The sequence below is a fragment of the Equus caballus genome, chromosome 7 (assembly GCF_041296265.1).
Source record: "Equus caballus isolate H_3958 breed thoroughbred chromosome 7, TB-T2T, whole genome shotgun sequence".
NCBI classification, from domain to species: Eukaryota; Metazoa; Chordata; class Mammalia; order Perissodactyla; family Equidae; genus Equus; species Equus caballus.
The window spans coordinates 70,079,991-70,103,537 of NC_091690.1; the positions used below are offsets into that span (position 1 = coordinate 70,079,991).

The following is a 23,547-nucleotide window of genomic DNA, read 5'->3' on the forward strand; positions in this document are numbered from 1 at the left end:
GGACACACTGCCCAGGTCCTGCCACCTTCCCCGCCCCCGCCCACCTTGCGGCTCAGGCCCCACCAGAGGGAAGCTGTCTCTGATCTCTTCTTCTGAGACGAGGTTAGCCCTGGGCCACCCCATCACAGCTTGTCCTCTCTGGGCTGTCCCCATCTGCCCAGGCTGTCCCCAGAGTGAGCGAGATGGGAGGGAGGAATGGCAGCAGCCATCTAGGACGCAGGGAGCCCAGCTGCTAAGCACAGCTTTAGTCTGCGATCTCTTTCCATCTGTAACGTGGGGTACCCTGTGCCCCTCTCAGGGCCACTGACCATCAGGGAGGAGAAACACAGAGGAAGAAGAATTCTTCTCCACCCCTGGAACCAGGGCCCAGAGGACAGTGGGACCCTCCTCCCCCAGGCACCCTCATCCCTGGGTCCACACCAGCCAGGCAGCGTCCCTGTGATTGGCTAGGCCGAGGCCCCTAGAAGAGGGAGTGGCTTTGGGAAGGTGTGCCTCACCCTCTGATGTAAAAGACACTGACACCACAGCACCACTTTTGCACAGCACTTGAAAACCATGCCAGCGAGACGGTGATCGGAAAAGAGTGCGTGGAATGGCCTGGACTTAGCCGTGTGGACAAATTGGGCTCAAATCTCCGCCTCTTATAGGCTGTGTCACTTTGGAAATGTCACTTAACCTTTCTGAGACTCAGTTTCCCCAAATATAAATGGGGACCTTCCTGGTCCCAGACAACTGTTTTTTAATTATATTCACTATACTCATCCCTAGCCTCAGTTTCTCCGTCTGAAAACTGGGGACTTTGATGGTGCTGTTTCACAAGGCTGCTTAAAGATCAGGGAGACAGTGGAGGAGGACAGGTCTGGACAGCGGAGCACGATCCAGAGAGGGGAAGCGCCCTGCCTCGATTCGCCAGAAGGGATGGCTGCGGGGTGGGGAACCCCCTCCGTGGCCGCCCCAGGGCCAGTGAAGGGTCATTTCCTTCCGCGTTCAGCCCCCGCCGTCACCTCTCCTGTTGGCCCTCCCCAAGTGCAGCGGCGCCGGCAGCGGGGAAATCGGGGCCAGTCCGGATTTCCTCTGCGGACCTGCGGCTCCTGGAGCCACCCCCGCTCCGGACCCCGCGCGGCCATGAGTTGCACGTGCGGCGGCCCGCCGGCCTCGCTCGCCCAGCGCCTCCTTAGCGACCCCGCTCCCTCCCCGCCCTTTCACCCCGCCCCCTTCGGCCCGCCCCTTCTCAGCCGCGGCTCCAGCGTCAAGAAGATGCTTCCCCGCCTCGCGGGTTCCGGATAAACCGAGTCACGCGCGGGCGCGCTGGCGGCGCTAGGACCGCGCGGCCCGGCCGAGGGGGGCGTGGTGGGCGGGTGGGCGGGAGGGGTATTTAAATCGGGGCCGGCTGCCCCCTCGCGGGTCGCTCCCGTGGGGCAGCGGAGCGGCGGGCGCCTCCTCGCGCGGGACCCCGGGGCCGGCGCGGCTGGGACCGGGCGGGGCAGGGCTGCGCAAAATGTGCCGGGGCTGCCCGGGAGAGGAGCGGCGGCCGCGCTGAGCCAGGTAGGAGCCGCCCCCCGGGACGGCGGCCCGCGCCCCCAGAGCACGGCTCAGTCCATCGGGACGCCGGGACGCCGCCCCCACTGCATGCGCGGAGCCAGGGTGGACCCTCCCTCGGCCCCGGGGGTCTCCCGGGCTCCCGTCTCAGCAGACCTTTCCCACGATGGGCGAGGCCAGCGGTCCCATTTGACAGATGGGAAAAGAAGGGCAGAAAGGCCAGCACTTGCTGGGGACACACAGCTAGTCAAGGCCAGACCAGGATTGGAATCCAGGTCTCCTACCACCCTTTGACCCAGGCCCCGCGCGTGGGGCTTCCTGACCCACGGCGCCAGATAGCCTGCTCATCTGCGGGGTCTGGGGGGGGGGGGGACACCCACCTTTCTCCAAAGGGCTCCAGGCCTGCCTTCTTCATGGATGATAAGATGTGAGGGGACCCCCACCCCCACCCTGAGCTGTCTGAAATTCCGCCATCACAGCCACATTCCTTTGGGTTAAGGTCTAATTCCCCCGCGGGATGCACATGTCTCCAGAATGGGGCTTGCCCTGAGTGATTCACTGCTGGTGGGAACGGCCACAGCGGCTCTCCCAGGACCCCGCTCTGCCAGCGATCCGGGCCGAGAGGAGCACCCCGGAGCCGGCCCCTGGGAGCCTGTCTACCTGGGGGTGTGCGTTGAGGGTGGGGAGACCCGTGGAGGGGATTAGAGAGGGAGAGGTTGGCCGGGGGTCTGGGAACATATGCTTTGGAGGCGCACAGACTGGATTCTGATCCCAACTCCACTATTTGCTACCGTGTGACTTTGGGTAAGTCACTTCTCTGAGCCTCGTTTGCCTCATGGGCAAAATGAGGACAGTTCTGTAGGGGCGGGCAGCTCAGCACCTGCTGGAGAAAACACAGCCTTTGTGTCGTGTAGACGTGGCCTAAATCCCCAAACACTTGGAAACTGAGTAACTGTTGGGTTGGTCACTTCATCTTTCTGAGCCTCAGTTTTCTCATCTGTAAAATGGAAATTGTAGTGACTACTTCACTGGAAGAACAACAGTGAGAATTAAATGAGATGATTATAGGTCAAATGTGTGGAAGAGTGTCTAACATCCTTAAATAGTAGGCATGGGCTTATTATGATGGTAGGCCTTGCCCCCCACCCCCAATTCTCTCTCTCTCTCTCTCTCTCTCTCTCTCTCACACACACACACACACACACACACACACACACACACGCACACACACATGGATATTCTTTGGCATCTCACCTCCCAGTCAGAGTCCACGATGCCTCCTGCCTCCTCTGGCCTAGGCCATTTATCTGCAGGCCTGGGGCCTCCCTCCTCAGCTCACCTCGCCTGGGCTGCTCAGCCCTGCGTGTCATTGTCCCAGCTGGGAAAGACAGTACCTGCCGGGGGCAGCTTCACAGCCGTCCTCAGCTTGATCATCACAGTGGTTGGGGGCAGCCAGGGGCAGGACAGGAACCGGGCTGCTTGCCCTAAGATGGGACCCAGACGCACCAGACTTGGCGCAGAGAGCAGGGCTGCTGAGCATTAGAGTCTGCACGTGGGCCTGGGCCTCAGAGCCCTGTCCTCTCTCCCCTCGGTCTCGAGAGCCAGCAGCCCTCCAATGCTGCATACGGTGTCTTGGGCGCTGCTGAAGGGTGCCCACAACTGAGGGCCCCTTCCTGTTGGATGCCAGGGCAGAGTTCCCCGGGCTGCAGGGGCCGTCCCTGCTGGATGCGCAGATGCTCACCTTGGGGGTAGGGTGGCATGTGGCAGGCAGAGGAGGGGGACGTGAGAGCCCCTTTGGCGGCAGTTCCCTCAGGTTCAGAAGGGATCTGGTCCTTCCGTGGCCTCACCCCGCAATCACCACACAGCCCACTGCGGGCCGGCTTCCACCCCTGGCTTCGCTGTCCCTTCAGTGAGCACCACTTAGACCCCGGCTCTCACAGTAAGAAGTAGATGATAAAGGAGTGATCCATGTGAGGGAAACCATCACCCACATGGGGAAGTGGGGAAGAGCGTTCCGGTTGGCGGGAGCAGCACGGGCAGAGGCCCCGAGGCAGGAAGGCACGGCTGTGCTGGAGGAAGGTCGGGGAAGCTGGAACTGGGCTAGCGAAGGGCGAAGGGTGGACGGAGCAGAGCAGTGGGGTGGCGCTTAGGTCTTATTGGAGGTACTCCAGTGGACGTGGCCCTGGCAGCTCTGCGAGGGACAGCGGGAAGGGTCGAGCATTCAGAACCCCTGTTGAGGGAAGGAGTGGGGCAGCCTGGTGAAGGGAGAGTCAAGGTGAAGAGCTGCTCTCGCCGGTGTCACCATGTCCCCGAGACTCCTCGTGTCAGTTCTCAGCGCCTCCTCCTCCGGCCTGGCCTACACATGGTGGAGCCGGGTCCCAGAGGAGAGCGAGCCAGCTGTGCCCTAGAGGCACGTCCCCTAGGAGAGGGGTCAGGAGACAAACCACGGAACACTCAGTGCTGCGCGAGGGGGCTGTGGGAACCTGGAGGAGAGGCCATACACAGCCCAGATTTGGGGAACCAGAGAAGGCTTCTTGGAGGAGGTGCCTTAAGCTGAGCCCCAAAGGCTGAGGAGGTATTTTGCACAAGAGAGAGGAGGAAGTAAAGGTGTGGGGCAGTGAAAAGGTGCTCAGAGCCCTGGAGGAAATAGGAGGCTCCCAGAACCCAGAGTGGGGAGGGGACAGTGAGAAACGAAGCTGGAGAGAAGAGCTGGCGGGCGGGCGGGGCGGCTCCCTGAGGGCCTCGGAGGCCCCGCTGAGGGGTTTCCACTCACTTCTGAGTACGCTGGCTTTCACAAGGAGGGGGATGTTCTGCTTTTTAAGCAGCAGAACAAAATTTCCTGTGAAAGCCCGACCTGTAATGTAGGTGAGAGGAGAGCAGCAGCGGGGGCGGGGGGCCCATGGCCCTGAGGGGACACCCTGGAAAAGACAGGGCTGTGGCTCTGGCCTGTTTGAGCAAGAAAGGACCTCAGAGCAGCCACCTTCATTGCAAACTCATCGCAAGGACGCTAGTGGGTTCCAGCAGGAAAGACCCAGCCCTCAGAGGCCCTATAAATACCTCTTCTTCTAAAGCATCCTTCACGTCACAATTCAGTGCTCATTGATCGAGCACCTGTGGGAGACCTTACAGTGTAGAGGTTAAGGGCACAGACCCAGGGGCCTGACTTCCTGGGCCTGCCACTTGTTAGCTGTGTGACCTTGGGCGTGTTGCTTAATCTCTCTGAGTCTCTCTTTCTGTGTCTGCAAAATGGGAATGGTAGTCATGGAACCATTGGCTTAGTTCAGTCAAGTCATTGAACTGTCATGAGGATTAAATGAGTTAATACATGGAAAGTGTCGAGAAGAGTCCCTGGTGCATAATAAGGCTCTGTAAGGGGCACTTTCATAGAATATATCTCATTTGATCTCTAACAAAACTTGGCGAGGTTGGCATTAACCTCAGAAGAGGAAAGTGAGGCTCAGAGAGGTGAAGTGACTTGTACAAGGTCACACAGCAGGTCAGTGGAGGAGACAGAGGGAGTGATCAGGTATGGGTGACTCTGAGTCCAGTGCTCTTGGAGGGTTTTACGTGTCCCTCCTTGTTAACGCTTTGTATGTAACTTCTGTGCATTTATTTGCATCCCCAGTGCCCAGCACAGAGCCAGACAGGAGGGGGCATTCAGTAAAGGTGTGAATGAATGAAATTGGTGGATTGATCTGTGTGTTCCTAGCACGTGGCCCAGGTCCTCAGTGAGGGAGCCCTTTGCAGCGCTGGGATCCGACCCTGCTGAGGACCTCTGTGCTCACCCTCAATGCCACCCCGGCTGCTCATAGAGAGAAGGGCTGGCCCAGCAGGCCTGAGCGTCCCCGCACTGGCGGTGGCTTCAGTGAAAGTAGAGGGCCTGGCAGCCTGCTCCTGGGGAAGTCCACGGCCACAGTGCCAGGGCAGGGCAGGCCTCCTGGTGGGGCTTCCTGTCAAGGCTCCGGGCCCAGCCTTCAAACAATGGCAGGGACTCCAGAATCAGAAAATCAAAAGAAAAGGGCAAAATAAACGTCCTGGGGTGGGGGGTCGAGGAATTCCGTTTGGGGCCTGAGGAGCGAGGATGGGGGACCTGCTTGTGGCCTGGGTAGAAGTGGAGTCAGAGGCCCAGCCCCCCACCTCACCCCACCCCAGCCTTGCACTTGGCCCAGGCGGCCCTCAGGGTCGCTCTGCCTCCTGCTCACCCTCTCCAGGCCGTCTTCCACCCGATAGGGGCTTTTGAAACCCAAATCTGACCATGTCACCGCCGCTTAAAAACTCTTGCCCAGGGCAACGGCCCGGCTCCTCGGCCTGGCCGCGCAGGCCCTTCATGATGGGCTGCAGCCCCACTTCCCAGCCCCTTCACGAGGTGCCCCATTCTCGGCACCTCTGCCCCAGCTGCCGCTGTGGTCGGGGGGTCCCGAGGGTGGGTCAGACAGGCTGGCCATGGGAAGGAGCCTGTGGTCCTACTGTGTTCCGCTTTCCTCCTGCCCTCTGCAGAGCCATGAGCCACCAGATCCTGCTGCTCCTGGCCGTGCTGACCCTGAGCCTGGCTGCCTCCCAACACCGAGACCAGGTGTCCTGCAAGATGGTAAGAAGCCTGCCCAGGCAGGGGCACGCGCCTGCACCCCAGCCGCCCAGCCTAGGGTGTCCCACCGCTCCCGCCCCAGCCGCCAGAGTTAGAAGAGGCAGGAGAGGAAGAGAATGCACTCAGTTCTGCCAAGCCTTGCATTTAATGAGCACCCGCTAGGATGTTTAAATACCTTATTTACTGTGAATTCTGCCAGCTGAGTACCATGATTCCCACTTTAGATAGCTGGAAGCTGAGGTTTGGAGAGGTTAAGTAACTGACCCAAGGTCATCCAACCAGGACCAGCAGGGCCAATATTGGAGCCTGTTCCCCCAAGCTGCCCCCACAGGGCCGAGGGCCCAGCTGAGTGATGCAGAATATGTATATGTGTGGGGAATTTGGGGTGGGCCAGCTGGGAGGGCCTCTTCTGTACTGGGTCCTTCCTGGGGACAAATCCTCTTCCCTATCTGGGCTCCTTGACATGGGCCTGTCTGCCATATCCCTGCTCAGATGCCTGTCTCTCATTACTGCCCAGGTCAAATGCTGCCTCCTCCAGGAAGCCTCCCCTGACTGCTCCCAGCCTGACCTGGTTGTGTTTGCTCCCTTTTCTGGGTTCCCACAGCCCTAAGCTCCCTCTGTCTCAAACACATGGGGTGGTTGGTAGATAGGTCTAAGCCTGTGTCACCTGCCAGACCAAGAACTGCTTGAGGCCAGGGGACCAGGTCTGACTCACTTTGTTCCTTTTTCCTGCCCTGAACCGGGGGACTGGCCCTGAAGTTACTATGACCCCATGGGGTATAGGGAAAAGGGACCTTCTAGGTCCACGTATAAGGTGGGCAGTCACTGAGGTCAAGGCTGGAGCTTGGGCTGGGGAAGGGACAGGCCCTCTGGCAGCCCCATTTGGGGCTGGGACTGGAAGCTTCTGACCCAGGATGGGCAGCTGCTTCTGGAAGCTGGATGTGCTGGCAGCCAGGGCCGGGCCTTTCCTGGGGTTTGCAGGGTCTTGCTGTTGCCACCTTGCTTCTTGCTCCTCGGAGCCCTTCCGAGATTTCCAGAACCCAGAATAACGGGCAGAGAAGGCCTCAGATGTCACCATATGCAGCCCCCCATTGTACCTGGGGACGCAGGCTCAGAGAAGAGAAGGGCCTGGGCCGGCCGACAGGCGGGGGAAACCAGATGGGCTCTGGATTTGGGGAGGACGAGCTAATGGGTGGGAGAGCACTTTCCGAACTACTGTGGAAGGAGTTATGATGATTTCAAAACAGTAGAAAGAAGTTGCCACGTGCTGAGGGCCTGCGAGCTGCCTGCACCCTGCTAAGGGCTTTCTCTCATTTTGTCCTGCCTAGAATTCCTCTTTTCAGCTGAGGAACCTGGGGCTGAGAGAAGGGATGCGACCCACCAGGGCCCTACAGATAGGAGGTAACAGAGCCAGGATTTGAACCCAGCTCCCCGAGCTGGTGCTGTCCACTGCCGGGTCACTCTTCCTGCTCTGGGTCCCTTCTATGTGCAGGTGGCAAAATGGGGTGGGTGGCAAGTCGTCTTCCCTCCTAAAGAAAAAAAATGAAAAAATAGCTGGGCAGTGGCATCTCGGCATCCCAGAGACAGTGGGTAGGGGGGCGTCAGAAGAAGCTCTGAACTTGGCTAAGGGCTGGTTCCCCCAAAACCCCTCCCCACACACGTCAGTCATGCTGGGGACTGGGAGCTCAGGGAGCCATGGGCGGCCTAGAAACGGAGTGCCACGGGCTGCACTGGCCTTCCAGCTCCTTCTGGCCTGGACTGGAGAGCTGGGCAGCCCAGTGCAGCCCTGCCTGCCAGCAGCCCCTGGGCCTCTGTGACGGCGAACCTGGGCGCCTGAGCGGAAAGCCTGTCTTAGGCTCTGGGCTTGGCCAGCTTTGTGTCCCGGCTCCACTCTCAGGGACTGCTGCCCTAGGGAGCCTTTGAGTATCCAGAGATGAGACGAGGTGTGGGCTTGCACGTGGGGTAATGTGCCCCCGCCCCCTGCAAACACTCAGTAACTGCCCAAGGGATCAGCCTGGTGCTCGCCCGGCCGAGGGCCTCGTGGTCAGAACTCAGCTGACACCAGAAGGAAGAGGAACCCACAGTGGTGGTTTTGAGCCTCTGACCCCCTGATTTAGGGCAGCCCACCCCCTGAGCCTCAGTTTCCTTAGGGGTACAGTGAGGTGAGTAATGCGGAGGAGGATTACATGAGGGAGGGGCCTGCGCCCTCACATGAGCCTGGCGCAGAGCTGGCCCTCCCACTCGTGGCGGTCAGTGTGTTCGTGTTCCTTTTGCGGCTTCTGCTTTAATCCGGATGGTCTCTGAGCTGAGGATGGGGATGAGGAGGCTCTGCTCGTGGCCCCAGCTGGCAGAGAGGCCGTGAGGGAGGAGGGGCGAGGAGCCGGGCAGGACTGCCGGGGTGTCCTCGAGGAGGGCCAGTCGCTGTGCTGCTCAGAGCAGGAGTCAGGCACAGGCGGGTGGAGGGCGGCTCGTGCCTCCCCCCTCCTCACCTGGAGGAAGCCGAGAGCTGGGCCAGGCAGGGAACACCCGGGCTGGTATTCCTGCCCTCCCAGCTCTGCCACGGACTCATTGTGACCTCGCAAGGTCACTGCCACCTTCAGGCTCGGTCTCCCCATCTGGGAAATGGGAGGTCGGACTCTTTTGGCTCTAACGGTCTTTGACTTTGATATAAAGATCATCATCCGTTTCCTTTCCTTTCAGAAAGGTGATTGAGTCCGTCCCTCAGACATTCACTAAGCCGATGATGTCTGTGACTCTTTCGTTCATTAAAAAAGGTTTCCTGAGCACCTTCTGTGGGCCAGGTCCAAGGCAGCCACACCAATCACACCAGTCCCTCTTTGCTCTGAGCTCACTGTCTAGCAGGTCCCCACATAGAAGGTCACATTTCAGGGGGCCAAAGCTCTGAGAGAGGAGGCACAGGAGCTGTGAGAGCCCAGAGGAGGCCCCGACGTGCCTGGCAGTCAGGGAAGTCTCCCTGGTGGAGGAGGCCCTGGAGCTCAGCACACAGAGTTCACCATGCAGATCTAGTTGGGAAGGGTATAACCAGCACAGGGAGCAGCAAGGAGGAGGCCCAGAGGTAGGTGTGGGAGGGCACAATGGGCAGCGGTCAGGTGTGGTCACTGCACATGGGCTGGGCTTGAGTGGGTTGGAAGGAGAGGAAACAGGTCAGCAGGGACCACAAATAGCCTTGAACGATGCTGAGGGTCCTAGCCTTTGCTCTGGAGGGGTCTAAGCAGAGGGCAGCACCGTCAGAGTAGAGTTTTTGAGCAGCTGCCAGGCATCTGGCTGGTGGATGGGTCAGAAGGGGTCAATGGAGACAGAGGCCAGGGCAGGAGTGGGCCTGAGCTGGGTGGTTGTGGAATTCAGACCCTTTGCTGGGAAAGGCTGGGGTTCCTGGAAAAGATGGGAGGGATACTGCATTTGCATAGAAAGAATTCTGGCTCCAGAAGGCACATGTGGTGGAAGGACAAAAGTGGGGCCTTTGGTTATTTAAAGACCTGGGTTCAAACCCCAGCTCTGCTCCTTCCCGGCTGGGTGATCCTGGAGCCTCCCTTACCCTCTCTGAGCTCAGGTTTCTTAAATCGGGGTGATCATATTTGATGGGCAGTCTATTGTGAAGATCCGATGAGACCATGGGTCTGAAAATGCTAAATAAAAATATAAAATGTGGAGTGGGTGCTAGAGAAGTATGAGTTTCTAGATGAGAAACCAGAGTGGTAATGTGACCTGATGGGTCTCACGCAGCAAAATCATAGTCATGTCATCAAAGATGTGGGTTGGGCCCCCGGCGGTCTTTTCCCCTGCCCCCTACCCCACCACTGGGGCTGATGTGGACCCGGCCATGGGAAGCGAAGCCTCTGACAGGGGTGGGGGTGGGGAGCAGCAGCAGAAAGGAGGTCAAACCTGGGGAGGGTGAGGGAGGAAGGTAGGCTCAGGGACCGGGCCTCTGCCCCACGGGATGAAGGCTTGAATGAGATCTGGGGGGAGTCAAGATAAAAACTGATGACAGGAGTGCAAACTGCATTTTTCCCTTTTGGAAACATGCTAACCCCAGCTGGGTAGCTTTCACTCTCTGGGCCCATAGAGGGAACCCAGGATGTGGGACCCGGAGGCCTGGGTCCCGGCTTGGCCCTGCTGCTCACTGGCTTTGGATCACCCTAGATGATATGTGGCTCAGTTTCCTGTAAAATGGGATAATAATCAGTACAGGGTTTTTTGTTGTTTTAGTTTTTTTTAAAGATTTTATTTTTCCTTCTTCTCCCCAAAGTGCCCCGATACACAGTTGTATATTTTTAGTTGTGGGCCCCTCTAGTTATGGCATGTGGGACGCCACCTCAGCATGGCCTGATGAGCAGTGCCATGTCCACGCCCAGGATCCGAAACCCTGGGCTGCCAAAGTGGAGAGCACAAACTTAACCACTCGGCCGCGGGGCCGGCCCCAGGACATGGTTTTTTGTTAGTTCGTTTGTCCTTCTATCTGTCTGTCATCTCTCTGCCTGTCTACCCATCAAACCTTCCTTGATTCCCTCCCTGATGCCAGCACTGTCTGTGGTGCCAGAGACAGGGGGCCGGATGGGGTCATCCAGACATGGGGTGCTTAGGCTGGGATGGAGGAACGGCCAGCATCCTGGGAGGCCAGCGGAGAAGCCTAGCCAAGCCTGATGGGGCCTCAGGTCATCCTTCCTAGAGGAGCATGTCTGGTTCCACCTCCTGCTGCACCCACTAATGCCCACTGCTCTTCCTGCCCTCCCCCTCCCCAGGTGGACAAGGAGGTCTTGTGCCAGGGCCTTAGTCTGCTCCAGGTCCCCTCGGGGCTCCCGCGGGACATCGAGGCCCTCAACCTATCTGGAAACCAGCTGCGGAGCATCCTGGCGTCACCCCTGGGCTTTTACACCGCCATTCGTCACCTGGACCTGAGCACCAATGAGATCAGCTTCCTCCAGCCAGGGGTCTTCCAGGCCCTCCCCCACCTGGAGCACATCAACCTGGCCCACAACCGCCTGGCGGTGGGCACCGCGCTGAGCACTGGTGGTCTGGGCCCCCTGCCGCACGTGTTGTCCCTGGACTTGTCCGGGAACAGCCTGTACAGCGGCCTGGTGGAGCGGCTGCTGGGGGAGGCGCCCGCCCTGCGCTCCCTCTCGCTGGCGGAGAACAGCCTGACACGCCTCGCCCGCCACACCTTCGGGGGCACGCCAGCACTGGAGCGGCTCGACCTGCACAGCAACGTGCTCATGGACATCGAGGACGGCGCTTTCGACGCCCTGCCCCGCCTGGCCCACCTCAATCTCTCCAGGAACTCCCTCACCTGCATCTCCGACTTCAGCCTCCAGCAGCTGCGGGTGCTGGACCTCAGCTGCAACAGCATCGAGGCCTTTCAGACGGCTCCGGAGCCCCGGGCCGAGTACCAGCTCACCTGGCTCGACCTGCGGGAGAACAAGCTGCTCCACTTCCCTGACCTGGCCGCGCTCCCAAGACTCACCTTCCTGAACGTGTCCAACAACCTCATCCGGCTCCCCGCGGGGCCGCCCCCGGGCGGCGAGGGCCTCCACGCGCCTTCCGAGGGTTGGTCAGCGCTGCCCCTCTTGAACCCCAGCCGGAATGCCAGCGCCCACCCACTCTCCCAGCTCTTGAATCTGGATTTGAGCTACAATGAGATCGAGCTCATTCCCCAGGGCTTTCTTGAGCACCTCACCTCCCTGCGCTTCCTGAACCTCAGCCGAAACTGCTTGCGGGCCTTTGAGGCCCAGCGGGCGGGCTCCCTGCCCTGCCTCGTGCTCCTGGACGTCAGCCACAATGCGCTGGAGATGCTGGAGCTGGGTGCCAGAGCCCTGGGGTCCCTGCGGACGCTGCTCCTACAGGACAATGCCCTGCGGGACCTGCCCCCATATACCTTTGCCGGCCTGGTCAGCCTGCAGAGGCTCAACCTGCAGGGGAACCGAGTCAGCCCCTGTGGGGGCCCCGGGGAGCCTGGACCCCCAGGCTGTGTGGCCTTCTCTGGCATCTCCTCCCTCCGCATCCTGAACCTGGTGGACAATGAGATGGAGATGCTGAGGGCAGGTGCCTTCCTCCACACACCACTCACCGAGCTGGACCTCTCTGCCAACCCTGGGCTGGATGTGGCCATAGGGGCCTTGGCAGGCCTGGAGGCCTCCTTGGAGGTCCTGGCCCTGCAGGGCAATGGGCTGGCCGTCCTGCAGGTGGATCTGCCCTGCTTCAGCTGCCTGAAGCGGCTCAATCTCGCCGAGAACCGCCTGAGCCGCCTGCCAGCCTGGACGCAGGCTGTGTCGCTGGAGGTGCTGGACCTGAGGAATAACAGCTTCAGCCTCCTGCCGGGCAGCGCCATGGGCGGCCTGGAGACCAGCCTTCGGCGCCTCTACCTGCAGGGGAATCCGCTCAGCTGCTGTGGCAATGGCTGGCTGGCCTCCCAGCTGCACCAGGGCCGTGTGGACGTGGACGCCACCCAGGACCTGATCTGCCGCTTCGGCTCCCAGGAGGAGGTGTCCCTGAGCCACGTACGTCCCGAGGACTGTGAGAAGGGGGGGCTCAAGACCGTCAACCTCATCATCATCCTCACCTTCACGCTGGTCGCTGCCATCCTCCTCACCACCCTGGCCACCTGTTGCTGCGTCCGCCGGCAGAAGTTCAACCAACAGTTCAAAGCCTAGAGGAAGCGGGGGCTGCAGAACAGCTCAGCCCAGAGACCCTTCCGGGTCAGTGGGGGAGCCCAAGAAGGGTGGGGACTGACCCAAGGTCACCCAGTGAGCCAGGGTCCGAGAACCCTGGTGTCTGAATCCCAGCCCTGGGCTCCTTTCCCTTGTCCGGCGGCGTTGGTAAGTGACTCACTTTCCAGGCCGCACGTGTGGCCCAGCTGTGGAGGCCGGAACTTGAGCAGTTCCAGGACTGTCAGAGAATAAAGCTGACCCATCAGATCAACAGACATTCACCAGCATCTCTTGTGTGCCACACCCTGCTCTGGGCTCCCAGGGACGCTGGTGAACGAGACGCATCTCTGTCCTCAGGCATCTCCCGGTCTGGGAGGGGAGGTGGTCGCAGAGCCATGCAGTGACCACACGGTGTGGGAGCCCTGCAGCCCCGCTGGCTGCGTGTGGACGGTCCTGCCCCCGGCCAGGCCAGGGTAACCAAGGGGCGAGACCAAGAGCCTTGGTCTGAGACGTTTCCAAGCAGACTGTTTGTCACATCTTCTGATAATGACTTTCAGCTTCTCTGGAACATGAAGAGCTTGTGACCGGAAGAGAGCTGGAGCCACATGAGTCCGTCTTGGACCCAGCGCTGTTTGGCGGGCCGCGGCGGCTCCAGCAGGGCCTGGGGAAACGCTGTCGTGCTGGGCTCCGGCCCAGGCCTGACCATTCCGTTTCCTGCTCTGGGGCTCCTTCCCTGGCTGGCACTCCCGTGCGGCACACACTGGCCCGAATACTGCCCAAGTCCCCGACGCCCTGCCCGGGGCCCCTGCTCCATCCCAGCCCCACCCTGGCCGCTGAGCTAGGAGTTAGAATCTTTGGGATCTGGTTCTGTTTTGCCCCAGGCTTGGCAGCTGTAGCAAACCCAAGCCTGCGTCTGCCTCTTTATGACAAGGCTCTGAGGTTGGTATTTTATCCCGTTTTATAAAGGAGGCTTGAAGTCTCCCTCCAGGGTCCTGCAGCTAAGAAACGCCATAAGTGAGATTCAGACTCATCTCCTCCTGCCTCCACGGCCTGAGCTCTGTCACTGTGGCAGCTGCAGGCTCTTAGGTGGACCGGAAGTGGTCCCACATGGCCAGAACAGGGCCTGGGAGCATCCTGTGTTGCACATACCCACCCACTCCTCTCCCTCCTCTCTCCCAGGCAGGCAGAGAGAAGACAGGCAGCCACGGGCCCTCTGCTCCTTCTCTGCCTCAGTTTCCCTTGTTCCCTCCTTTGCAGACTGCTGTGGGCCCCCTTTTTTCTCTTCTTGCTCTTGCATTCCCTCATCCCCTCTCCCTTCATAGAGCGTGACCTGGAGTTTGAGACCACTGGGTCCAACCTCCCCATTGCACAGACAGGGAAACTGAGGCTGAGGAAGAGAATGGGAGTTGCTCAGAGCTGCACAAGTCAGTGGCAGAGCCTGTGAAAAAAGTGGCTTCAGACCTCATTGAGGGGCATGTGGTGGCACTAGGGGTTGGACCTGAGTGGTTTCCTTCTCTCAGCTCTCACATCCCAAGAGAACACTGACTCCACATTCTCTTCCTGGTCCTCATCGTGCAGACATTTTTTTTTCCCCAAGAAAAATGGGTAGAAAAACCCATCCAGGTATCACCCTCTATCGGTCATTCCCGTGGAATCATGGGCTGTCCGGGAAGAAGGGAAGCCCTGGGATCAGGCCGGACCCTGTGTGACTGTCTGCCCCTCTTGCCTGGGCTGGGCCCGCGGTCTGGCTCACGACAGTGCTCATAAAGGAGATGATGAAAATGCCCCTCTCTCTCTGCCCCATTTTACAGATGAGAAAACTGAGGCCCAGAGGGGGTTGAGGACTCAGGGAGTCAATGGCCGAGCCGGGGCTGGAACCTGGTGTCCTGGCCCAGCCCAGGGCCCAGGCGGCGTCAGGGGCAGCCGGGGGCGTCGGGTCCCGGGTCCGGCTGGGGTCACGCCCACAGGTGCTCACCACACACGGATGCTTTTCCTCGGGCCTGGAGGGCCAGGTGCAGGCCCCTTCCCGCCTGATCTTTGCAAACACTACACAATGCTGCTGTCACCTCCCAGGAGCCAGGCCACAGCCCGGCCTCGGCACCAGCCTTTTGTATAACCCACGTGAATGTATTAAAAAATGATTTTGGAGAAACAGCTCACCTGCCAGCCTGCTCCTTGCTTCATTGCACCGGCGTGAACCCTGCCGTCCTCTGCTTCCCTTACTGTCTTGGAATCCTCATGCTACCCCTGGGGAGATAGGCCGAGGACTGTTGTGGGGGGAGACTGAGGCTCCGAGTCATCACCACATGGACCTTGGGGCCTCAGCCCTGCTCACATCCCCTGCGGGACCGCTGTCCTGTCACATTCAACAAACCCCACTCTCCCCCCCACCCCCCCCCACGGAGAACATGGTGGCTTTCCTTCCTCTGCGGCTCCCTCTGCTCCCCTTTCTCTGAGCTTGCCCCTCTGCCCCATCTCAGAGGCAGTGCCGACCCTCCCTCCCTTGCTCAGGGTCCTCTCCCCTCCTCTCATTCGCTCCCTCCACTCTCTGCTCACTTCTTTCTCTCAGGCTTCAGCTGTGCTCGAGTCTTGAGTCTTGCCCATCGCAGAAGTAGTAGACGCCCTTAAACCGCTTTCCCTTCCTTCTCCTCCTTCAGGGGTAAACTTCTTGGGAAAGTAGCTGCCCCTGCCCCATTCTCAACCCACCCCAGGCTGCCTTCAGCCCCTCCTGTGCCCCCACTGTCCCGCCTAAGGTCACTGAAGGCGTCCTTTGCCAAACTCAGCACTTTTCAGACTGCACCTCCTTGACCCCTCGGCTGTGGGGGCCCCTCACCGCGTCCTCCCTGGGCACACTCTCCTGGCACCTAGGACCCCCCACACGTGCTTTTCCTTCCTCTCAGGCCACTCCTTTTCGGGCCCTGCTGTGTGCTCATCTTCCTGGAGCATCTGAATGCCAAGCGCCAGGACCCCATCCCAGGCCCTCCTCCCTCAGGAAGGTCATCGCCCCCTTGCTATAGCCACCCCATTGCTCCGAGGATGCCCACAGCTCTGTCTCCAGGTCCTCCTGAGTGTCCAGCCCTGATACCCAGAGCCCTCCACCCCTAAGAGAGCTAAAGGTCTCCCGGGGGCTGGAGAACTGAGTGGCAGGTTGCCGCTCAAGGCGGAACCTGGGAGAAGAGCCGGAGGGGCCAGCAGAAAAGCGTTCCTGGTTCCTGGAAGGGAGTGGGAGGGTGAGGGTGTAGGCTGTGGGGTCTGGGGGAGGGGACAAGTGCAACCTCACCAGTGGTGGGCGTGGGGCAGGCAGGGGGCTCTGAAGCAGAGTCTAGAGGAAGGGACGGTCCCCCTGCCTCCCCGCCCCCACTTTGCAGCCCCCTGCGCTTGTCCTCATGTGGCTCCGCCTCCCGTCCTCAGCTGCTGGACACCCAGACACTGCCGCCTCTGCAGGTGCCCGCCTTCTCCCCCCACCTCCTCTCCTGATGGTGCCAGCCCAGTGCTGCCTGGTCTCCCCACCCCCGAGCATCCTGGAGACTTCTCCAGCCCAGCATCTCTGGGCCGTGGCCTCTCACCTCCCAGTTCCTGCTCCAGCTCCTACTCTCCAAAGGCAAGTTGTAAATGCCTATTTCACGGATGGGGCTGGGGGGTGAGGGGGCATGTGACTCAACACCCTGCACACAGGAGGTGTGCCACAAAGGCCTCAGGGAAGGCAGGAGGGCGGGCTGAGTTCAGCCCGGGGCTCTGTGAACCTCCGATCTGGCGGGGAGCCCCCCGGGTCCCTGACCCCTCTTCCTGGAAAACAGGGGAGTTCGCTCACCTGGTCAAGACCCCCAGTGAGGCAGAAATTCCTGTTTTCAGCCAAACGTGGACACAGCTGCCAAGTAGGTCATCAGAGCATCCGGCAGTTCTAGGAGGAGGGGAGGCCCTCACCTGCCCCCGTCACAGACAGCCTGCGGGGCCAGGCCACCCGGCTCATTCAGTCCACGGGCACAGGTCCCGGCAGGAGGGGAGGAGGCAGCACATGGCCCACCAGCTGCCTCACCTCTGAGTTCCCTGTGCGGGCACCCCCTGGGGGACCAGGACCCGCTGTCTGCGTTCTGTGCCCCTGTCCTTTGGGCAGCTTACAGGTCCTGCAAGTCCAGGTCCCTACAGCCCTCCAGGACCATCTCTCTGGCCGCCTCCCTCCTTGTCTTCAGAGCTGACAATTATTGAGCACGTCCAGGGGCTGGCCGCCTGACTCTCCCCAACACCAGGCTCTCTCCCACCTCCTCTACCTGAACTGTCTCACCCTCCCACCCAGACCCACCTGCTGAACTCCTCCTTTTCCAACCCTGCCTACATCACCTCCTCCAGGGAGACTGCCCTGATTTCCTTCCTCCAGCTGCCCACTGTGCCAGGCTGCCCTCAGCCACAGCACCAGGATGTCTGCCTGACCTGCCACCATGAGGGAGGTCCTACCTGGTGCCCCTTCTGTGTCCTCAGGGCCCATGAGCCAACACAGAAGGTGAGTTCAGAAAATGTTTCCTGAATGGATGCCCCCGCCCTCCAGGACTGAAAAACTTGTGGGGATTGAGACCAGCCCTCAGACAGAGAGTGGGTGACAGGCTTCTCAGACAGACACAGGGGACACAGAAGACAGAGAGGGGGATGCAGGGTGTGGGCTGCCCAGGGGTAGCAGTGGCCAGTGGTGAGGCAAAGAAAGGAGCTTCTCTCACCACCCTCCAGATCCCTGCAGGACCCTGTCTTCTCTTCTCCTCCCTGCCTCTCCTCCCTCCCCGCCCTCTCCCTCTCTCTTCTCACTCCTCTCCCTTGGTCGTCTCCCCCACCCTATCTCACTGAACAGTGGGGCTGTGGTGGCTGAGAGGGGGCAGGGAGGAGGTCGAGCTGTTTATAGGAGCTGGAGCAGCTCCAGCCATCAGCTCTGTTTGGAGCTGCAGACCAAGCATAATAAATACCTTGGCTCCTCCCCAGCTGTGCTTTGCCTGAACTTGGCCATTCGAACTCCAAACCTCTCCGGCCTGCTGGTTCTCAGGACCCAGCTCCCACCCCACCCCACCCCACCCTCCCACCTCCCACCAAGCTGCCCTGGAGCGAGCACTGCCTCTGGGACCAGAAACGCAGGGCTGAGTCTGGGCTCCTCCACTGCTTTGGGGAGCAACGGCAAGTCACACAGCCTGTCTGTGCCTCCATTTCCCCATCCGAAAAACAGCACTGTAGTCAATGCACAGTGCTGTTCACATGTTAGGCCAGAGCAAGCTGAGCATCCGCTCTGTGCTGGGCCCTGCGGGATCCCTGGGAACAGTCGGACAGATCCTCTGCCGATTGGGAAGAGGGAGGGGCCGAGGCACAGCACAGGCAGGAAGTGGTCAGCGCCACAAGGGAGGTCCAGATTTGTGCTCCGAGTTTGTTTGCAGCAGGGAGCGGCCCTTCCAGCTGCAGGAGTGAGGGGAGACTTCGAGGACATCTGGGCTGTCCCTGCGAGGAAGGGTAGGATTTCAACATGTGGAGATGGGGAGAGGCTCCTCTGGGCCAAGCAAATGGCTCAAGGCCCGGAGTCGGGCAGTGGGAAGATGCGGCCTGGGGCAGGCAGAAGAGTCTGCCTGTGCCCAGCCTCCGCCCCATCACTCCCAACTGTGTCCTCTCTGATCCTTCCGCACCCTCAGCTCTGACTTCCCAGCTGTCTGGAATCCTCCTTCCTTTCCTGGAGAGCTTCCGACTCACCCAGCTCTCCCAAGTTGTGGATGCATTCCCGGAATTCTGCAGTCACGTCCACACCCCCACCTACCCCCAAAAAGCCACCCCGGAAAGTGGAAGACTCGGATAGGGGAAAAGTCGTTGGCCAATAGCACATGTTTCTGGGATGAATAAGGGAATAAAAGAGTGAGTCAATGAAAAAGAGGATAAGTAAGTAAATTACTGAATTCAACCGATATTCCTTAAGCCCCTGCTACACACCATGCTAAGTACTAGATTCCTCCCCTCGTGGTGCTCCCTGTTTATTAGGGAAAATAGACATTAGACACACACATACACACACACAGACGAATAAAGACAAAATGGCAAATTGTGATGAGTACGATGAGAGGAAATAGTTGGGATGGGCCGACTCAGAGAAGTCCCCTCCGAGGACAAGATCTGAAGCTAAGACTGAAGGACTCAAGTCGAGTGAGTGACTTAATATTCCTTCCAGCCTGGTCCCCTGACTCCCATGAATTTGCCGAAATGCCTGGGGAGAGCGAGAGCTCACTCTAGAGCCCCAGGTCCATTTTCACGCACTGAAAGTGGCCCCTACACTGGGACCCTCCCAGCCTCCCCTCCCCCTGGTGCCTCGGCTGCCCCATTCTAGAATCACGAAGGAAAATATGGAAGGCCACATATAGGAGGGTGGAGGGGTGGCTAAGGGGGCAGGGGGGTGGGGGGGGTCCCAGGAGTTAAGCACTGTCGGGTAGGGGGCTAGCTAGGCTGCAGGACAAGAGAATCCAGTCCTTTAAATCCAAAGGCCCCTGCTTTTCAATTTTCAGGGGTGGGCGTAGGATGGGCTTGGCTCCCTCCTCCATTCCTGCACCGGCTATGTCAGCTTGTACCCTCCTCTTCCATCCTAGGTAACTTACTAACATTCTCATATCTAACCTTCCGTATGTTTTCTCCATAGTCAAGTAATCATTGACAGACACATTTAAATTATATGCAAATACTCATATGCATGTATCGTTTTATAAAAATGGAGTCATTTCATATACATTTTCCTGCATCCTGCTTTTCTCATTCAACAATACTTTAAGGAAACCCCCCCAAACAAACCGACATAGCTCTGATTCATTGTTGACAGTCCATAAAATTCCACAGGGTGACTGTTCCGTAGTTGCTTCAGCCATTCACATGGATGGGACGTCCACTTGGTTACGCTTTCCTGCAACTGTAAACAGGCTGCAAAAGCATCTTTGTCTGTATGTCCGCTGTCTCTGGGAGTTGTATGTCTGTCAGGTAAGCACTTATAAGTGGGATTCTCGATCAATGGATAGATATTATATATAATTTTAACAAAGCTTACTTTTCAAAAAGACAGTCACGTTCCACATTTCCACAGACACCTCATGAGAGTACCTTTTCCGGCACTTCCCTGCCAGAAACGCAGGCCACGGCGACAGGTGTAAAGTGGCCTCTCGCTGTTCCTTTAAATCGCACTTTCCTACCGCTCCGTCTGAGCAGCTTGTCGTCTGTTTCTTGGCCATTTGGATCAACTCTTCCCTTGAATTGCCCATTTTCCTGTTGAGTGGTCTTTTCCGCATCAATTCGTAAAACCTCCTGGTACACTGCAGTTATTAACCTTCCCCTAGCGTCTTCATAACAAACGTTTCCCAGGTCTCTCATTTGTCTGCTGACTCTGCTTGTGCACGGTGCCCCACGATGCTGCTCAGCTCTCCCTGTCCCTTTGTCGCTTCTCAGTTTGTTTCACTCGGATTGCTTGTATGGTCTCCTAAATTTTCCTCTTCTTTTTTTCTTGTTTTCTTTTTTACGTTTAAATCTTTAAATAATCTGAAATGCAGTTTTGATTATGAAGCTGGATAATGGTCAAATCTCATTTGATTCCAGATGGACAGTAATTGTGCCAGCATCATTTATTAAATAATTAGAAGTTCGCTCTGTCAAATGTGAAATTCTGATATATATTTGGATTCCATGTTCTGTATGTTTCATGGATCTATTTCTCTCTAGTGATTGGTTTTAGAGTTTGTTCTGATACATATAAGGCCTGTCCTGGTGCACTGTTATTATTTCCCATAAATTTTTGGCTATTTTTAGGCATTCATTCTTCCGTATAAACATTTCACTCTGGGGCCGGCCCGGTGGCGCAGCGGTTAAGTGCTCACGTTCTGCTTCAGCGGCCCGGGGGTCGCCGGATCCCGGGTGTGGACATGGCACCATTTGGCACGCCATGCTGTGGTAGGTGTCCCACATATAAAGTAGAGGAAGATGGGCACGGATGTTAGCTCAGGGCCAGTCTTCCTCAGCAAAAAGAGGAGGATTGGCAGCACTTAGCTTAGGACTAATCTTCCTCAAAAACAAACAAATAAACAAAAAAACCCATTTCACTCTGTCTGGAATTGATTTGGGGAGTTTTGACATTTCTATGATATTAAATCTTCTCATCCAAGAGCATGGTATGTTGTTCCGTTTGCTCAGTCCTTCCACAAGATCGTACAGTTTTCTTCATATGGGTCCTATGTCTTTCCTGTTATATTTATTCCTATTTTGTACTTTTTCTCAATATTGTAAGTGGAATATTTTTTCTCTTTCCATTTTTACATGCTGATTGTCAAAATAGAGAAAAGTGATTGGTTTTATATATTTATCTTGTATCCAATAACCTTATCAATTTTTCCTCTTCATTCAAGTAGGTTTTGTGAGCTTGTTTCTTTTGTTTCTGCACTTGTTTTTGGTTCTTGTTTCTCTGCTACAGGCTCTTGGGTTTTCTAGGTATGCAATCATTTAACGACGTCACTCTTCCCGCAGCCCCCTTGACGCCCTCCCCGCTGTGGTGTCTGTCTCTGGCCAGGCCTGCAGCCGAGTTGCGGGGACCCACACTGTCCACCACAGAGCTCCTGCTCCCATGCCCTCTCTTCCCAACACCAGGGCTGCAATCTTCTGTCTCCTTCATTTGCAGGAGCAGAGTGAAGGTGTGGGTTGGGGGCCGCCTCAGAATACCCGCCATTTTGTTCCACAGAGTGAATTTATTCCCCTCTAACTGGAATTCTGTTCTCCTCCTAGAGCAAAGGTTGAGAACTGGTGGCCTCTGGGCCAGATTTAGCCTTCAGGCGTGCTTTATTTGGCCCACACATTGGTTTATAAAAATCTGGTTTAATTGCCAACATTTAAAAATTGGAAGAATTGTTTTATATGGGCCCATAGAAAAATCTGTATTTCTGATTTTTCTTAAAATTCTGGAAAGTCTGAGACCCTGGGCCCCCAGACCACAGGGCAATGATTGGGATGAACTGTGAAACTGCATCTCCCACCTAGACTGTGGACTCCTCAAGGGCGGGGGCTATCCTGTCGCCTCTGTACCCCAGCACCTGACACGGGGCTTCAGGCAGGGGTCATGAAAGTATAATTCCTTCTGTGTCACGTACAAGTCTAAGGACGCGTGAGGTGAGAGTCCCATACAGTAAGGGTTCTGACCTTTATTGTGCCATGGAAACTTTGGCAGTCTGATGAAGCCTATGGGCCCCTTCTCAGAATAAGGTTTTTAAATTCATAGAACAAAAAATACACACGATTACAAAGGAAATCAATTCAAATCAATCTAATGCAGTTACTAGAATATTAAAAAATGATTGTGATTTAGTAATACAGATTTTTTGTTAGCACATTAAATAATGAGATCTAGCAGCAGATAGTATACCTACTGTGGTTTTGAAACACTGATGAGCATGAACAATTTCTTGTGAGATCTACAATAACGGTGACAAGATGGAAACATCTGTAATTTCTGCTGGGGGTGGGACTGCTAACGTCACAGGTATTGCCAAGACTATGGGGATTGGCAGCCTGCATTCATGAGGGAAAGAGCTGTTACATTTCAATTAGAGGCTAATGATGAAAATAAAGATGTAATTTTGTTTCTTATCCAAGTTCACAGACCCTAAGAATTCTACCCATGGGTTCCATGGATCTCAGGTCAAGACCCCTGCTTTTGGGAGATAGTGCTAATGGCAACTATAACTGAGCCACAATAACAGAGAAACACAGTCCCATGGAACCATCCCAATCTTGGGTGTTCTCGTTCAGGGCTGGGTTGGGGTGTAAATTAGATCACTTCTTCTGGTGGGCTTTTGGGCAATTTGTTCCAAGAATCTTAAAAACGTGCATCTGCTTTAACCCTGCAATTCTGTTTCTAGGAGTTTATCCCAAGGAAATAAAGACGCAGCCAAAGGAAAATTGAGTGTGAGGATGTTTATCATCGCCAGGGGCACAGCCAGCTTCTGTGGAGCCTGAAGCTTGTGCAGCGTAGGGGGCTCCTTTTACAAAAAGGAGGCAAAATCACAAATATAAAATTGCTAGACCTTCCCAGGCATGTGGCAAGGTCCTGAGCAAGTGAGGGACCCTGCAGCTAAAGCTTCATCAGCTTTGCGTTAATTAACCCAATCACAGCATTATTAATAATAATCTAAAATTAGGAACAACCTAAAACAGCCAACAATTGGGGTTTGATATAGTCAGTTATGGTATATCCATACAAGGGAATACTGATCAGGCATTTAAATGATATGAATGTAGAGGTGTATTTATTGACGTGGAAAGATGCTCCAATAGTAATATGAAGTGAAAAAAGCGGGTTATAAAATACGTGTAAGATCCCAGTTTTGTTAACATACAGTTGTGTAACCACCACCGCAGTGAGAATGTACAACGTTTCCATCCCCCTAAAAAGTCCCCTGTGCCCTTGTGTAGTCAACTCCTTTCTCCATCCCCAGCCCCGAGGAATCACAGATGTGTTATAGTGTCTGCTACAGTATTGCCTTTTCCAGAATGTCATAAATAAAATCACACAGTAGGTAGCTTTCTGTCTGGGCTCTTTCACTACTACAACGCACTTGAGCGTCATCCACGCTGTTGAAAGTCTCGAGGCTCCTTCCTCATACTGAGCAGTATTCCACTGAACGCTGCATCAGAGTTTGTCTAACCATTCGCTTATTGAAGAACATTTGGGTTGTTTCCAGTCTTCGGCTGGAATTATAAATAAACTGCTATAAACATTCACATACA

At 56.8% G+C, this 23,547-nt stretch overlaps 2 protein-coding genes across 2 annotated transcripts; both read left to right on the plus strand.

Annotated features, from left to right (window-relative positions):
* The first annotated feature begins 1,387 nt into the window (after nucleotides 1-1,387).
* Nucleotides 1,388-14,945, plus strand: LRRC32 (leucine rich repeat containing 32). Its single transcript, XM_023645676.2, has 3 exons — nucleotides 1,388-1,545; nucleotides 6,037-6,127; nucleotides 10,885-14,945. The coding sequence occupies exons 2-3, from the start codon at nucleotides 6,041-6,043 to the stop codon at nucleotides 12,787-12,789; spliced, it is 1,992 nt and encodes a 663-aa protein (XP_023501444.1). The 5' UTR covers nucleotides 1,388-1,545; nucleotides 6,037-6,040; the 3' UTR covers nucleotides 12,790-14,945.
* A 2,277-nt stretch (nucleotides 14,946-17,222) lies between these two features.
* On the plus strand, nucleotides 17,223-23,547 carry LOC138925267 (uncharacterized). Its single transcript, XM_070275032.1, has 3 exons — nucleotides 17,223-17,241; nucleotides 17,473-18,267; nucleotides 18,444-23,547. Exons 1-3 carry the CDS (start codon nucleotides 17,223-17,225, stop codon nucleotides 18,602-18,604), a joined length of 975 nt encoding a protein of 324 aa, XP_070131133.1. The 3' UTR covers nucleotides 18,605-23,547.